The sequence below is a fragment of the Paroedura picta genome, chromosome 6 (genome assembly GCF_049243985.1).
Source record: "Paroedura picta isolate Pp20150507F chromosome 6, Ppicta_v3.0, whole genome shotgun sequence".
NCBI classification, from domain to species: domain Eukaryota; kingdom Metazoa; phylum Chordata; class Lepidosauria; order Squamata; family Gekkonidae; genus Paroedura; species Paroedura picta.
The window spans coordinates 74,023,329-74,039,827 of NC_135374.1; the positions used below are offsets into that span (position 1 = coordinate 74,023,329).

At 39.9% G+C, this 16,499-nt stretch overlaps 1 protein-coding gene and 2 long non-coding RNA genes across 3 annotated transcripts in view; 2 read left to right on the plus strand and 1 right to left on the minus strand.

Moving 5' to 3' along the window:
• LOC143840068 (uncharacterized) overlaps window positions 1–1,918 on the plus strand; it is a 332,902-nt gene extending 330,984 nt beyond the window's left edge. Inside the window, exon 5 of the long non-coding RNA XR_013231999.1 lies at window positions 144–1,918. This is a non-coding gene — a long non-coding RNA (uncharacterized LOC143840068). The remainder of the gene's footprint in view (window positions 1–143) is intronic.
• Window positions 1–16,499, minus strand: part of PHEX (phosphate regulating endopeptidase X-linked) — a 124,911-nt gene that overhangs the window by 13,506 nt on the left and 94,906 nt on the right. Inside the window, exons 15-16 of the mRNA XM_077343042.1 lie at window positions 14,776–14,834; window positions 4,933–4,987 (exon numbers count right to left, since the gene is read on the minus strand). Of these exons, the coding sequence (XP_077199157.1) occupies window positions 4,933–4,987; window positions 14,776–14,834 (114 nt within the window). The remainder of the gene's footprint in view (window positions 1–4,932; window positions 4,988–14,775; window positions 14,835–16,499) is intronic.
• Window positions 8,218–12,281, plus strand: LOC143840069 (uncharacterized). The gene is made up of 2 exons (XR_013232001.1): window positions 8,218–9,888; window positions 11,484–12,281. It is a non-coding gene; the product is annotated as an uncharacterized LOC143840069 (long non-coding RNA).

The following is a 16,499-nucleotide window of genomic DNA, read 5'->3' on the forward strand; positions in this document are numbered from 1 at the left end:
CATTGTCTCATATTAATGTGTGAAATACTGCACATTTTAAATTAAAATTGTTGTCAAAGATTTTATATTAGTAGACAAATAGCATTTGAATGTTATATTCACAGTAGTTCAAAAGGACCCCTTTGTTATAATTTATTCCCTAGATTCTTCACTCCAGAAAACTCCAAGAAGCTAAATCTCACATGCGCCACTTGGATGCAAAAGAAACAGGTTCCTTTAGCATATGTACCTTTCAAGAAAGAAAGAAAGAAAGAAAGAAAGAAAGAAAGAAAGAAAGAAAGAAAGAAAGAAAGAAAGAAAGAAAGAAAGAAAGAAAGAAAGAAAGGTAACATAGGATGACACCTAATTAAATTCTCAGATGCTGTTTATACTTTTTCTTTTCATGTTAGCAACAGTGCAGAAAGATGTGTGTGTGTGTGTGGATCAGGCTATAAGTAAAATGCATGTTATTTATAGCCAATTCTATTATGGTGAGAACTGGAAGCATCCTAAAAGATTAAGTTTATAAATCAAGATTGGTAGCTGTGTTAGTTTGTATGTCGCAGTGGAAAAGAGCAAGAGTCCAGCAGCACCATAAAGACTAACAGAATGTGTACCCTGCCACAAATTTTGTTAGTCTTTAAAATTATGATAATGAGCATTTTTGTTTAATTTAGTGGTACAAACAGTGTGCATTTGGGTTTACCTGAACTGAAAATATATCCAAAAACACCTTATTGATATTTTTCAGGTATACTTTGGCTCCTGAAATGTATCCAAAAATTTTCAGTAGAACTGGAAAAAAAAAACCCAAAAATCCCAGATATATTCAAAAACCACCAGCAAGACTGGGCTGCCCAACAGAGTCTCCCCACAAGATCAGCTATTTAGTGGTCTCTATTGGGCAGTCCAGTTTAAACTCGACTCCCCAGTGGACCCCAGTGGAAGAGTTCTTCCTACAGGATTGGGTACTTCGTGGGCTCTGATGGGCAATCCAGTTTAAACTGGGCTGTCCAGCAGAGCCCCAGCAAAGCCTGTTGGGAGAACTTTCCTTGAAGAACTGGCTCCAGGAATTTTTTTTAAAATCCCAATTCTGAATGCTCTACTAATATTAGGATTGGGTGTTGTTGTTTTTAAGGAATCCCAGGGGGTTTTTGCATCTAATAAACCTGAACTGAAAAATACCAAGAAACATGGCACACCCTTAGTAGGAACATAAATGAAGACAGGCCCAGATCCTGCCTTCAGGCCTCACAGTGTGAATATGACAAGGACACTGAAGGGAAGATAAATGGGGAAAAAAGGCAGAAATGTAAATCCCTTAAATTCCCTAGCAATGAACAAAGTGTTTATAGGGTGTCTAAGATCCCTTTCAAACTAAAATCTTTATTCCAATTTTTATATGCAATTTTTGTGCTGTTATATTTTTCTAATGTGAAGTGAGAATAATGGGATTTCAGACAGCATTTACAACTGTTTTGCAAATGGCTGTAAATCACTATTTCCCTTTCAGATTGCAGCGCAGTTTGAGTGTGCAGTTTGGAAATTTTTCATCACCACATATTCTTAGAAGGTGTGCGTGGGGGGTTCCCCCCTCAGTCCATTTTGCTGCCTGTTTGAAGTCATGTTCATTCCTTTCTCAGAAGACAGACTGGAAGGCATCTGCTGTGAATGGAATTTAGTTGTTGATTAGCCCATTTGTCATTGTGTAGAAATGTCAATTTCTACAGCTTTACAAAAAGGCAGGGGGAGGCACAAAGTGTGAGATAGGGAAGTGGTACTTTTTAAAGCAAGACATTCCTTTCAACTGGCAGTCTTCTGGACTCAGCAGTACCAAAATCTTGGGTAGAGGTGTTTTTAAAAACCCAAGTTTTTAAAAACCCAAATTAAAGTTTCATTAACTGATTTAAGTTGTGTGAAACTTTAAATAAGAACACTTGGTTGAGAAGTTGAAGTGAGTTAGAAAACCATGTATTAAGTAGACTTATTTATGGTGGTTCACCATGAACCTAGGTGAACCACCATAAATAAGTCTACTTAAAATTCTCATCAGGACTATTTGGTTGGAAAGCGTTCTTAGTATTGCAGTGCAAATACAGTAGACAGAAGGTTTAGCCTTGAGATTATTTTAACAACAATACAGAATAACAAGAGAGGAAGGGCTTAGTCTAGTTTTGGGTTTAAGAGACGTATGATGCAGAACAATGAATGCTTGGAGGAATGAGAAGAGACATGTGGGGCAGGAACAGTGAAATTATTTGCATGTTAAATAAAGCACACAAAGGAAAAAATGCAGATGATAAGCAGAATATGTCTGGCCCCATCTGCAAATGATCATTTCAAACAGATTTGTGTATGTTTTATTCCATCCTTCTGGAACTCTAAACATTTCATAGCTAGCTGAGGCAACATAATCTTTAGTCAAATAATGGTATACACATTCCATTACAAGAAAAGCGAGGTTTTCAAAGTTTCTTCCACTGGATTTAATTATCCATAATATGCTAATTACTTGTCTGAGTTGTGTCTAAAATTTTCAGTATGATTTAACTTCCCCCTGAGTCATGGCAAAATTTTCAGTGTTATATGTAATAAACTAATTTTAAAAATCTACTCATTTGTTGTTTGCTACCATAGCAAAATTCTATTATAGAATGAAGATAAAAATTATACATTTCATCAGTAGAAGAATACCATTAAGTATCAAGATTATTATTTAATATTATATTGTGTGATATATAGTGTGGCCTTCAGAGTGAAGCTGTATAGATTTTTGATTGTATCAAACAGTATGGCTTAGAATACAACATAATATAGATTTGTTGTTATTGTTGTTAGGTGCAAAGTCGTGTCTGACCCATCGCGACCCCATGGACCCCATCCTCCAGGCCTTCTTGTCCTCTACCATTCCCCGGAGTCCATTTAAGTTTGCACCTACTTCTTTAATTATTATTGTGTGTGTGTGTGTGTGTGTCTTTGATTTGAACTTCCATTTATAAATTTTATTTTAGATAGTCAATTTGCTGTCCCTCAGCCATTGCTTCCCAGGCAACATTCTGTACCATCAATAAAGCTGGACAGGAATGGTGGGAGGAGCTGGAACTCATCACGTATAGGTTTGGCCACCCACTCAATAAACCGCCAATCAGGTAGGCTGTCCTGTCCCTGACTGGCCATATTCTAAAGAACAGCCAATCAGGTAAGCTATCCTGCACCTGGCCACACTCCCCCCCACTGCCAGCCTGCTCCACTTGACTGCCTGCAAGAGGTAAAGCAGCCAGCAAGCACAAGCTGGAAGGAGGGGGGAAGAACCTGGGACTGCAGCCAGGACCGGGTCCTGAGAGGGAAGGGAGGCAAGCCCTGGCCTTGCTGGTGTGTGGGAGTGCAGGGAAGGCCGCAACCCCACCAGCACTCTCCTCTGCCCAAGAAATCCCCACTATAGCCTCTCCAAGCCTCAGTGGGCCTGCCTAGAGGGGGAAGGAGGAGGCGAGTCCTCACCAGCACTACCTCCCATGCCATGAAAGCCTGCTGTCGCCTCTCCAGGTTTCAGCAGGCCTGCCTGGGGTGGGTGATGGAGGGGAGGTGAGTCCCTGCCAGCACTGTCCCCCATCCTGAGAAGGCAGTGCCCATATTAATCCTCTTATGCTTGCATTAGTGCATTCACAGGACTCTGTGTAACAAGCCAGTGACACCAACCTCATAGGGAAACTTCTCTCCCCATTGGAGTTGGTAAATATTTTGATTGAGTGGTGGCAACTTCAAAGCTAATGGAAAGTTCATTCCCATAAGTTCATGCCCCTTGACGTTTCATGAACTTCACCTTGCAAAGCATGAACCAGCCAAAATTCATCATGGATTTTCGTTCATGAGCTGATTTGTGCCCAATGAAGGTTCTCTGGAAAAAACCTCCCCTGTTAATATAAAGAATCTATAGTATCCAACCCAATATCTAGAAGAGAAAGTAGTCCCCTACAGTTGGGTAGTGCAATATGAATAGCACCACATAGTTGCTGTTTTTTTGTAACTCTTGTACAAAATAGTTCCTACCCACTCCACCTGTCAAGTGGATACATCATAGAACACAGATGATAAAACTGTGCCCAAGTGTGCATTTTAAAGGGGGGAGGGAGATTGCTCCCATTCCCCTTTTGCATAAGCAACAGCTGAATCCTATAGATAAGGGTTAGCTACAGTAGTAATAAGCCTTGTACTTTGAGAGCTAGAGCCATAGAGACATGAAAAAACGCATACATCTAATCCAGTGCTCACTGAAACTATCAATGGCTGCAAAATCTGTTGACTTGAATGGATTTTGAGGCTCAGACATGATTCTGACTATGAAAAACTGTGTAAGGGCTTTGTTAATGTAAAACAGTCTAATTAGTATGTAAATATTATTGTTCCTGACTCTACTCCCATTAAAGTCATATTCTGTGGTAATGCTGGTTGGTATTTTGTGCTGAATGGCAGCACGTAGGAGGCTGTTAGTCGTTTGGCTAATATAAAAGGAATGCTCCCCTGAGATTCCATTCAGCCCCAATTCTTGTAGGTGATGAGGTTTTGTGCGCAAATAATTATAGGCTGCTTTAGGCCTGCTTCCATGAAGACATTAGATTTTATACCATAAACTGAAAACAACAGCCACATACAGAGTTATTATTATGAATCTGCAAAATTGGTGGTTATGGTAGAATTCTGACACCCATCCTGTGCTCTGGGAGTAAAGCATGCAATTTTAAAGCACAGCAGTCTTAAATACCTGTCTGCATTTAAGTACAAAAATAGCAACACAACGTAAATGGCATATTTTTGCAGGGTTTCCAGTTGTTAGCTTCCTCCAAGACTTTCTACTGTATACAATAATAGGGGCCACCCCAGTATATCGAACTATTAAACTATTAAGTCAAGTTCTTTCTCTTCCTGCTTCCCTTTCTTGCACTCATATTTAGTTACCTGGGATATTCTGCTCCCCAAAAGAAAGGCTTCTGGAGTTCTCCTGCTGGGAATCCTGTAAAAAAGAAAAATATGAAGTAAATTCAGTGTTCCAGAATAATGAAGCCAAGACTTTTCAAAGGTGTTTCTAGAAAGTAGGGTTTTTTCATTTTCCCTCTCAAGGTCAACAGAGCTAATCAAATGGTTAACATTATGTATGTGAATCAGGAGCCCAGCAAGGCCTTGCAAATGAGCGAGACATCAAGGCCAGACAGGCAAAAATTAAATGCGGCTATTAAAAGCATTAGCAAAACGTTTTTCTAAAATAGGCAGCAATTAAAAGCAACTAGCTGGGCTAATGCTCAAGTGAATGGCTTATTCAATCATATGTAGAAAAGTAGCAGCACTTGTTGTATCTGTGATGTGGCCTGAGGAGTCATTCCTATAGGAAGCTCACCCAATTACCCCAATCTGGTTCCTTTGGTATTTATGGATCAAAGGAAGATTAGATGTTCTCAGAACAAATGACATAATGGCCAATAAAATCAAAAGTCCACAGTTAAAATGATACCAGTCATCCAGCGGAGAGATTCCACTATTGTTTAGTGCTATATCAGATATAATAGAAAAGACCAAATGGGAAATGAACAAGAACTTGCAGGGTCACTTCATTTTTCTCTTTATTTGCTTCCTCTCACTATTCCCTCTTACTGTACTCCTAGCAGATCCCGTATCCTTTCCCCTTTACTTGCTTTCTTCTCTGTCACTCATCATCCTTTCTTTTACTTGCCCTAAATCATCTATTTACTTCATTTATATGACACCTTTCTACCCAATGGAGACCCAAAGTAGCTTACATCATTCTTCTGCCCTTCATTTTATCATCACAGCAACCCTTTGAGGCAAATCTGTCCTAAATTCAAGCAGCAAGTTTCCATGGCGGGTCTCCCAGTGCCTGTTTCTCCCAGTGCTTTTCAGCTTTCCTTCCTTCTGTTCCCCTGGCAGCCTCTCCAGTGTGGAAAAGGGTGGCCAGGGTAGAGTCTGCACTTGCTTTGTTTATTCCATTGTCAATCCTGTTGAATTCAGATCACTTTGAACTCGGATCTTCCTCTCCCCCCCCCTCCCCATTGAAACAGGAAAGTCTTCTGCATATGGTTAGGGTAGTTCGGGGGGGGGGGGGAATCTAAGCCTCTTTCTTTCTTTTCTTGAAGGGTGGGGGGAGAGAAGCCAAGCAGGGAGCCTCTTTCTTTTCTTGGAGGGGGGGGGGGAGATGATCGAAAAAGGCAGAGATGGGAGAAAAAATCCAGGACCGACAAAAGTTGAGAGAAATTAGGGACTTCTCCTTTAAGGCAAGTTTGTCACATGACCACCTTTGGCCAATCACAGGTCCTCTACCATGGAGGAGAGCCCAGATTCAAAACAGCCTTTAAATATTGAGCATTAAAAGCACTCTAAGATATTGCACAATAAAGGTAGGGTCACTCCGGATCAATCCTCTTGCTGCAGAAGGAAATTTTAAATCGCCCCAAATCCAAACGGAAATCACATTCTGTGTAGAGGGCAGGGACTGAATCGATCTGGGGTTGGAATAAAAGCTCCATGCAGTTTACACCCTGGTTTCAAAAGTCATGTATTAGCAAGTTGTTCTGGTGTGTTGTGTGGTGGTCACTGCTGGACTCAGACAAATTATATGAAGGATACTACTGGGCCCATATGACTTATGTGGCATCAACTGCACAAATTGCATGCAAGTAAGTTGTCTAGTGGTTGCTGCTGTACTTGGCCCTGACAAGTCTTCATTCCAGGGGGAGGAGAACGGTGGTGGACTGAGAGGTGAAAATAAGCCAAGGAAAAGGCTATTCTCCCCTCCATTCTGGCCTTCACTGAGAGAAACCAAGGTTTGAAGACTGTCAATATTGAATGCCTTGTTACACAAAATCTCCAAGGCTGCCTCTCCTGTTAAGTTCTTCTGGAACAACTTCACTCATCCGAGCAAAACCTTGTAAAGGTGCCACCCTGCAAATAGGTAAAATCAACAGCTACCCATTTATATGCATTCTCAGTGATAGCTTCTTCTATGTTGAATGGCCTGACTGATATGGTTAGGAAGGCATCTACACTTGTCTTTCCACAAAATGTTCAAAACCATAGTGTTCAAGAGGGCATTTGCCTTAGTTTGTTGCTAGCAATGCTGTCTAATTCTGTCATCCTATTCTATTGCAATAGCTGTCTTATTCCTTCTGCACACTTTATATCCTGCAATCCACCTTGACTCTCAGTGAGAAAGGAGAACTATAAATAGAGTAAAACAAATACTTATTGTATTTTTGGACTCCCAGTTTTTGAGAGTCAGACTATACATGCTACAAACTATCTGTGAGGAACTTCAAAACAAAACTAAGGGCCTTTTCGCACAGGGATCTTTGTTGCAAATTGTTTGCGGAATGAAAAATTGCCATTTAAAATAGTGGAATTCGTCGTTTTGCACACCTGGCTTTGTAGTGGAATCAGTTGCGTTTTTTAGCGTTTCCCACAGGCTTCCGGTCTCGGCAGAAATCGCTAGAAAGGAAGCGCTATTGCCAAGCTCGTCCCGCCCCTGGCCGTCAAGCAGCCAATGGGCAGCCGTTAGCATGCTCCCAAACAGCCCCTTTCCCTTTAAGGAAGGTTTTTAAAAAAAAAAAAACAGACCCATAGCAACGAATCTACGTAGATTCCTTGCACTGGAGAGACCCATCCAGCTGCCTAATGTGAGCTGTCGTTTGATTGTATGATCGTTGGCACGCTGGCTCGAGTGATAAAAAAAAAATCCCCCCCCCCCTCTCACGGCCCCGATTTTGGGCTGAATTAATGTGTAAAAAATAAAGGGACTTTATTTCAGCAAACGGGCTTTTATGTGGTTTGTGCTTAGTGACTAAAGGTGAAGGAATGAAGCCAGGGAAGCCTCTAAACAGAAAGAGGCTCGCCGGTGCGTTTATCCCCGCTCGCTCCGAGAAAAAAAAATGGCGATCGCTTCGCCGGAAGTTTGGATGACAGGCTCAGGAGGAGGGACTTTGAAGAACCCGCCACAATGGTAACGCACAGGTCTTTAGCGCTAGTGTTGCAGATTGGTTGCAGGAGTGTATCGCTATCCGGAGGGTGAATCCACTTTTCTGGATTCCCCTGAAAGCGCTAAAACGAAGCGCTTATTGCTGATCGGTTTCAGGAGTGTTGCAGATTGTCTACGACGTCGTGGGTAATGCCAAATTAGTAGCGTTTTCAATTAGCAACCATTGTGCTATTTTTAAGCCGTGGGAAATGGCCCTAAGTATATTCCTATTCAGCAATTCCACATGGCTGTTTTGTCAATTCAGGAACAGTAGGTGAATGAGAGTTTGTTTAAATATGGATCCTTTGTATCATTTCTGCTGTGGCCCTGTTCAAGCACTGAAAGAAGTTTTGTATTCTGCATATGTCCCACTATCAACACTTACAAAGAAAATCTGAGTGATTTCATGGGTGAAAAGCTTCAGGGCTCCCATCTTTTAATAGCCAAATACTTCTAAGATAGATTGGTTAGCATTGTGGAAGAAGAAGAGTTGCTGCAATATGCTGCTTTTCTCTACCAGAAGAAGTCTCAAAGTAGCTTACAATTGCTTTCCCTTTCTTCTCCCCACAACAAACACCCTGTGAGGTAGGTAAGGATGAGAGAGCCCTGATATTACTTCTTGGTCAGCATAGCAAAGGAAGCCAAGAATGATAGGCATGTGTGCAAATGCCTACAGAACAGTAGCAGATGAGTATCACAAAACATGAAGTTGGATCCTATAGGTCATATCTAATGGCAGAAAAGCACTTATATTGACTGAGGAATTTCCAACAATTGCCCTCTCCCACTGTAGAGTAGTAGTGGGTCTCTAGTAGTGGGGCTCAGAGGGTTGCAGATTGAGAAGAAGGCAGGAAAGTTCTACTCAGAGAGATATGTGGATTATTCTGTTTTGCAACCTGTACAGCTAATATCATTTTTAAAAAACTGCATACTGCAAGACAGCATACAGAGCCAGCATGGTATAGTAGTTAACAATGGTGGACTCTAATCTGGATAACCAGGTTTGATGATTCCCTGCTCCTCTACATGAAGCCTGCTTGATATACCCTTACTTGATATGCCCTTACAGTACAAGCTAAATAGCTACGAAATTCCCCTATTAGGGCATAGCACATATAATCCCATTGATCCAAAATGTTGAATTACAAATGGCCCCATCAGTAGTGAGGAGATTTCACACATCTAAACTAGTGATGTCACCAGTCGTGGACTGAGTCTGTGACATGGATGTCCAATTGTTTTTCCATGTCTCAGACTCTGTTTATTATTATAGAAAAACTGTCAGAAATAGAGATGGCATGGCAAATATGGATTGTGAATTAATTGTGTGGTGAGGCAGTCATAGGATCGCTATACCATATGCTGAGCTCTGCAGAGACCCAGTCAAGAAGCTCAAAGGATAACATATTACTGGGCTCTTGATTTCACCAAATGCTACCGCCAGAGAAGAAATCTATCATCTCTGTTTAGGGGATAACATAAGACTACTAACCTTATAAATTGCAGGCCATAATTTATGACTAAATTATGCTATATTTGTGGATTCAGGATGTGATGGCTCATTTCATGTTTACCTCTTTCCTCATATTTGCTTGTTAAAGAGCTCAGTTAGATTTGCCTCCACAATTTACTTAGTAACACTGCTGGGGAAACCATCCCCAGCAAACAATTCCAAATGTTAAGGTTTTACACCTTTTATTTCAGATTTATAAATATCCTCTGAGTGAGCAGACTTTCAAGCATTTTCCTTACTGCATCACTTAAAGGGAAACAGTAAAAGTAACTCCTGTCGAGTGAAGCAAGCAACAAGCTATATGTTCCTTTGCCCTGCCCATCTGCTGTCTGCCGACTGTTGTTCCCCTGCTAACATTACCACCTGTTTTGGCATCAAGGTATGAGAAGGAAAAACTGTTTTCTAGGGACTGCAATCTCTCTGATGGTCTATTGTTATTTAGAAGTTGCCAAATAACCTTTTTCAATTCTGGAAAAACAAATTAATCACACCAGTGTTGGGAACATGGTTTCTTGATCTACATTTATCCTCACCATAGAACAAACAAAAGTGTGAGCTTTCATTTCTGCCATGTGGACTGCTCAACATCTCAGCTTCATGGTGTTTGGTTCTTAATCCTACATAATGCAAGGTCTAAGCATAGTTTCAATCTCTCTCCCTCTCTGGCTCTGGAGGATTTTAGGAAGTTCAAACAACCACATTACATTATTAATGACCCACAAATCTAATACCATTTTAGTTGGCTCATGTGACACTAGTTATAAATTTCTCAAATCTTCCAGTCTTGTTCTAGTAAAGCTAATGTCCCCAATGCAAGATTAAGAGTTTAAGATTTTAGGTTTTTTGACAAACCTTAGATTTTTATAAGGTTTGCAGAGAGAGTTGTCTAGTCTATCTATGCTCCCAATATCCAGATTTAAGTATCCACAGATGTTGATAAATAGATGTCTTGATAGGACATTAATGTTTCAGACCTGATAAAATCAGAATCCAGTAGCACCTTTAAGATTTATCCAGGGTGTGAACTTTTGAGTGCAAGCACTCTTCATCAGACTATGAACTCCTTACATGACAGACCTGAGCACTCCTGAGTCTCTTACATCATCTTTACATCTCTTACATCATCTGAGTCTCTTACATCATCAGGAGCTGCAAAAGTGATTCCTAACGCTAGAGATTCAAACTGATTTCTCACCTTCACCCTCGTCTTTGAATGAAGGGGGAGGGACTTACACAAAGCCTTAGCCTAAGGAGAAACTCTAAGAAGTTCCATTATTTGTTCTATAGCTGATAATTAGAGCAGTGGGGGAAAACATATTACATCAGATCAATGAGCTCTGCAGTTCGTAGGATGGATGCCCTACTGAATTTTTTCATTACAATTCTTTCTTTCAGCCAATTAACACACTTTTCCTAATAAAACTGCATGTTGATTGTTTTCTTAGTGCTTTAAATGATCTGTAGATTATTTATTTGTTTATATTTCAATTGTAGGCTGCCCCTCTCCTCACACTCATGTGGCAGTTTACACAATAAGATTAAAACCAGTGCAATAAGTTTAGGTTTGAAACTACATTAAAACAATCTATACACATCATTCATGTTCCCCCTGTGTGCCTGGGAATAAGATAGTTACTTGGTCAACCAGGCACAGAACAGAGGCTAATGAGGGGCCTGAATGGGGGCCCAACTTGATAGTAATGGTGGTCCATGAGGGCTCACATTTCAGCCAGCAAATCATTCTAACAGGTTGCAGCCAGGGCTGAAAAGGCTCTGGTCAACGCCAAGCACATGTCTTGGGGATCATCAGCAAGTTGGCATTTGCTGAATGCTCTCTTAGACAGCACTTAACGTTTGGAAAATCATTTGTATTTGGTGGAGTTTATACTGAAATAAATGGATTGGATCCAGACTCTATTTTACAAGAATGGAAAGAATGAGATAATTTTCACCAATTTCTTCCTCTTGCTGCAGATCCCCATTTTGTCTGACATGCTATGCCAGAGGATCCCTTGTCCAGGAGAGGCATTCCAGTGAGATTAGGTCTCTGCAGTGGAGGGAAGAGACAAGAATGTTCTGTTCCACTGACAGAAGTGCCCTACATGAGTGAAAAAATTGAGTCTGGAAGAACCCTAAGAAACCTGTTAAAAACTGTATTTTATTTAAATGCATGGTTTTTTTTTACAACAGGATTGAACAAGTCTAGCCATGCTTGAGAAGTATGACTGGCCCAAGGTGACCCTACAAATTCTGTGGTCTCTCCAGGACTAGTTCGACACTCTGACCCAGCTTTCTCAACCGGGGTTTCATAAAACCCAGGGATTTCTTGATGTCTCTGGAAGGTTTTCCTAAATAGGTGGAAGAGAATTAATTTTAATACATTTTTTAAAAATTGTTAAACTTTTATCGCCCCACTCCCTCTAGGGCCATTGATGGGTCTGGAGGGGGTGGGGAGGGGAGCCAGGTGGGTAGGTACACAGCTATGCTTCCCAACCATATTCTGCTTGATCACGCCACTTCTGCAGTTTCTCGAAGCCTGAAAAATGTGTTAGGGGTTTCTCAATGGTAAAAATGCTGAGAAAGGCTGCTCTAACCACTATGTTATACTAAACACCTTCCTCAGATCAATTTATGTTAATTATAAGTTGAAGTGATTCCTCCATCCCTACCTACTACAAAGATACAGAAAAGAGAAGTACTTTCAAAGGTGTAGAAAATGCAAAGGGAAGGAATAGAGATTTTATTCAAAGACAAAATGATGAGTAATGAGCATTGGTCATTAGGAAAATGAGAACAGCTTGAAGCTTTTAATTAGCAAGCCTACTTGAACATGTAAATTCTAGAACAACTCTGCCCTTACCCATCAGAAAGCTAGTGGGCTATTTTAGAAGTGCTTGCTCATCACTATGTTTCTGATTAGCTAGACTTTTTTTACATGGACAACTAGGAAAAAACCTTCTTCCACTTTGTAAATACACCAAATACACCAGAATATTCCTTCCACAGCCTGCATGCACAATTTCCTATACAGACCTTCAAAAGCTTTTAATGCTAATCTTTAATTTCTTTGAGCAGACATTCATTTGAAACTAATTTTAATGGTCTATCATGCAATAAAGATGAATAAGGGGTTTTTCTGAAGAAAGATTTTGGCTTTGATATCATGTGCCTGGAGACATAACCAGGAATTAATTATAAGACTTTAATAACTATGCTTAATATCTATTGCATACATAGGATTACAGTGAAACCCCACTTTATCATCTTACTATTTTCAAGCAGAAATTTTCAAGCAGAAATACATTTCTCTAATTTTCTAATAATATTAAGACATTAAAAAAGAATGGATAGCATTTTTCCCAAATAGATAAATGCTAAAAAGAATTTCCTTGATCAAAATTGGGGAAACTGTTTTCCTCCAATTCTAATTTTCCTTTAAACCAATCCCCCTCCCCCACCTACTCAAGAACTGTTTGCATCCATAGCCCTTAAAAGTTTATAGCATCCTTGACTGGTGGGGATATGTGTGTGAAATATGTTCCTATTCTTGTCCACACTTATACCCTGATCAAGATACTCCCCTCCAGGAACTGTGAAGGATTTTCCCCTCCCCTCTCCATTCTCCTCACCTCAATCAATCATCTTCAACATTCTGTGGCTCACAGAGAATGTTAACTGCGTATTGGTCTATTTGGGATCTTTGCTCCTTTTTATTTTAATACTTTTCAGAATAACTCAAGAGTTTCCTAAGTATGAATAAGTCCCTGTTTCATCTGTGGGTGGTCTTGTTTTGATGTACCATTGCTAGGCGTTTGACAATCAACTTCACTATCATAGGGAGCAAATGTGGAGGGAAAAAGAAGTATCCATAAACCACCAAAAGTCCCCCTCCAAATTTCTATAAACTGTCAAAGGCTTGAGCAGCCCATCCCCATCTATTTTTTTTCTTTTTTCCTTAAATGTGCCTCAGCTTTTCTGAACATCCTATACCTCCAGAAATATGTTCATTTCCAAGGTCTGGGAAGGGGAAGATCTTGTTTTTCTTCTTGTTACCTTACAAAGTCATACATTTCTGAGTATTTGGGGAATTTTCCAAATACGTAGGAAAGCTTATACTGTCAAAAGATTGCCATTCATCAGGGGGAAAGGTTTGATGGTGAAAGTCAGTCATAAACAACATCTTAATAGGAATTTGCAGTCATCCCCACGATATGCAGCCATTCCTAATATAAAATGACCACTTTGTATACTACCCTGTGTTCCTAGGAACAGGTAATAGGATTAAGATTGCCAGCTCTGGGCTGGGAAATACCTGGAGATTTTGAAGGTGGATCCTGAAGATGTTGGGGGTCAGGGATGGGAGAAGAAGAAGAAGAGTTGGTTCTTATATGCCGCTTTTCCCTACCCGAAGGAGGCTCAAAGCGGCTTACAGTCGCCTTCCCATTCCTCTCCCCACAACAAACACCCTGTGAGGTGGATGAGGCTGAGAGAGCCCTGATATCACTGCTCGGTCAGAACAATTTTATCAGTGCCGTGGCAAGCCCAAGGTCACCCAGCTGGTTGCATGTGGAGGAGTGCAGAATCGAACCTGGCATGCCGGATTAGAAGTCCGCACTCCTAACCACTACACCAAACTGGCTTCAATGGATTCCAATGCCAGAGTCCACCTTCAAAAGTGGCCATATTCTCCAGGCAAACTGTTTCCTGGAGATCAGTTATAATATCAAGAAATATCCTGCCACCATAGTTATGAAATATTATATGGTATACTAAAGCATTCCGGTTAACTGGGTTCACTAGGTCTCTCCTGGCAACCAGTGGGGGATAGGGGTTCTAACTGAGAACATGAAGGAAGTCCCACTGACATGTAGCAATACCCTCTCCCCAATATTGACAAGGTATTTTTCAGGGGAGGGAGTTGGCTCAGTTTGCACACCCATAGTTCCATTCTGCAATTGATAATGTCTGTAAAGGAACCAAATGGGACAGATGTCTTGGTTACTTTCCATTACAATTCTACCTTTCACTGGGAGCATAATAGATGGAATACTATCTGCACATCCAATGTGGTTTCACTGCCCAAACATTCACAGTGTGGCATAGGCTTTAACCATGCAATGCAGAAGCAACCTCCGAGCTATAACATCCTTAAAGTTTCAACACTCATTTGTCTACTGGAAAACACTGCCAGGAAATGTAAGAAGTGGAGGAACAGAGATTTCTTGTTTCAGAACAAGATGCCACATTCAGAAATAGAAATACTTACTTATTTGATTTGTAGATGAACTATAAAAGGCATTTACTGTAGTTGGACTAGTAAACCACCTATTGCAATAGAAAGAACATGTTATTAAATACTGTGTGTCCATGAACCAGTCAAAGATTAATAGTAAATTGTGTTATAAGAGACCATGATTAAAAATGCTGTCCCATATATTAGTCATCCAGCAAACACAAGGTATCACCGGCAGATTTTTAATATAGGAATGCTCATAGGAGTCGATTTTCAGTCTTGAACCATTTATAGGTCAATGCTGATATTCTGAATTGGGTCTGTAACAAATGGGCAATTACTGCAATCAGCCCAAGTTGGAACTATATTCTCTTCTGCAATGGGCTGTACTAATATTTACGACCAATTAAAATTTCTGGCCACAGAAATTTGGTGATCTACTGTATTATATTACAGAATATATGGCATATCATTGACAAAGGCCTTATTTCCAACACTTCTTCCTGTCGTAGGTTTTAGAACATGAAACTTAATGTAAGAGGTACTTTTTTACTAGGAGGGGTATGCTGAGACATCCTTTGCAAAGCCCCAAACACCCCCAAATCCCATCCAAGTGATTCTAAACCATAGAGTAGCATTAAAAAATAAATCAGTTTAACAGTATGCTTAATGTTTCTGTTGGCATTTACTGATTTTTTTCCAATGATTATAAATTGGCAATGCATATTCATTAATGAAAATGTCCTCTTTCTTAATGTTCCTATGATAAATAAGAATGGTGATGATTAATCAATTAAAGCATAGAACAATATGCATATTTTAAGCATTCCACATTAACTACTGAAAAATGAACATTCTCCCTATGGAATTTATTTAGGAGAAACATTACCTCTTCCATCTTCCCTTTCCCCATACCCAAAGAGGATTTCTAATAAAATGATAGGATAGTAGATATATTTTTTGTAAGATAATACAAGCCAGAAGATGACTGACGTCTGTACTGAAGAGTCAGGAGAAAACATTTAACAGGGTTGACTGCATTCCAATTTCAGAGTCATTTATGGAAGCAGCAAAATAAACTAATTTGAAATGCAGCAGTGTAACCACTTATAAAGAGGTGGCCTTATGCAGGACAAACTGAATGACTTTTGCAGTGACCTGCAGGGACACATTTGAGACAATGGACATTTTTATTGGAAATTCAAAATGCCATTGCACATTTCAAGTCTGCAACATGGTCTCAACCTTTGACTTCATGTCTTTATTCATAAATGCATCAACTGTTTCAAAGCTTTCTGCCCAAGTCTTAACACTTGAAGTTTTCACCAAATTTAACCAAAAGACATCAAAGCTGGCCACAAAGCCTTTGGAGATCCTCACCAGTAGTATTTAATTTGCTAACCGATTAAACATTCAAGTGAGTAGATTGTTTGTCTAAAAATGACAATTTAATATTTTTCTTACAAATCTTTACAAATCTGTTTGAAGTTGGTCTTGTAAACTTCATAGTTATTGTGGACTCATTAATGCTAATTGAAAGGAACCTAATAGAGGCAAAAATTGCTAAGCCTCTATCTAGTTCCCTCTCTTTTTGTTAAGAGTTAACATTACCTGTGTTTCTGAATTTCACCTGCTTTAGATTTGCCCAAATGTATAACATTTATTTTAGAATGCCTCACTGAGACCTTTTCAGTAGCACATGTTTCAAACCACTGAAAGAAACCATGTTCAGTATGGCAATCAGTGTAAAATATGCT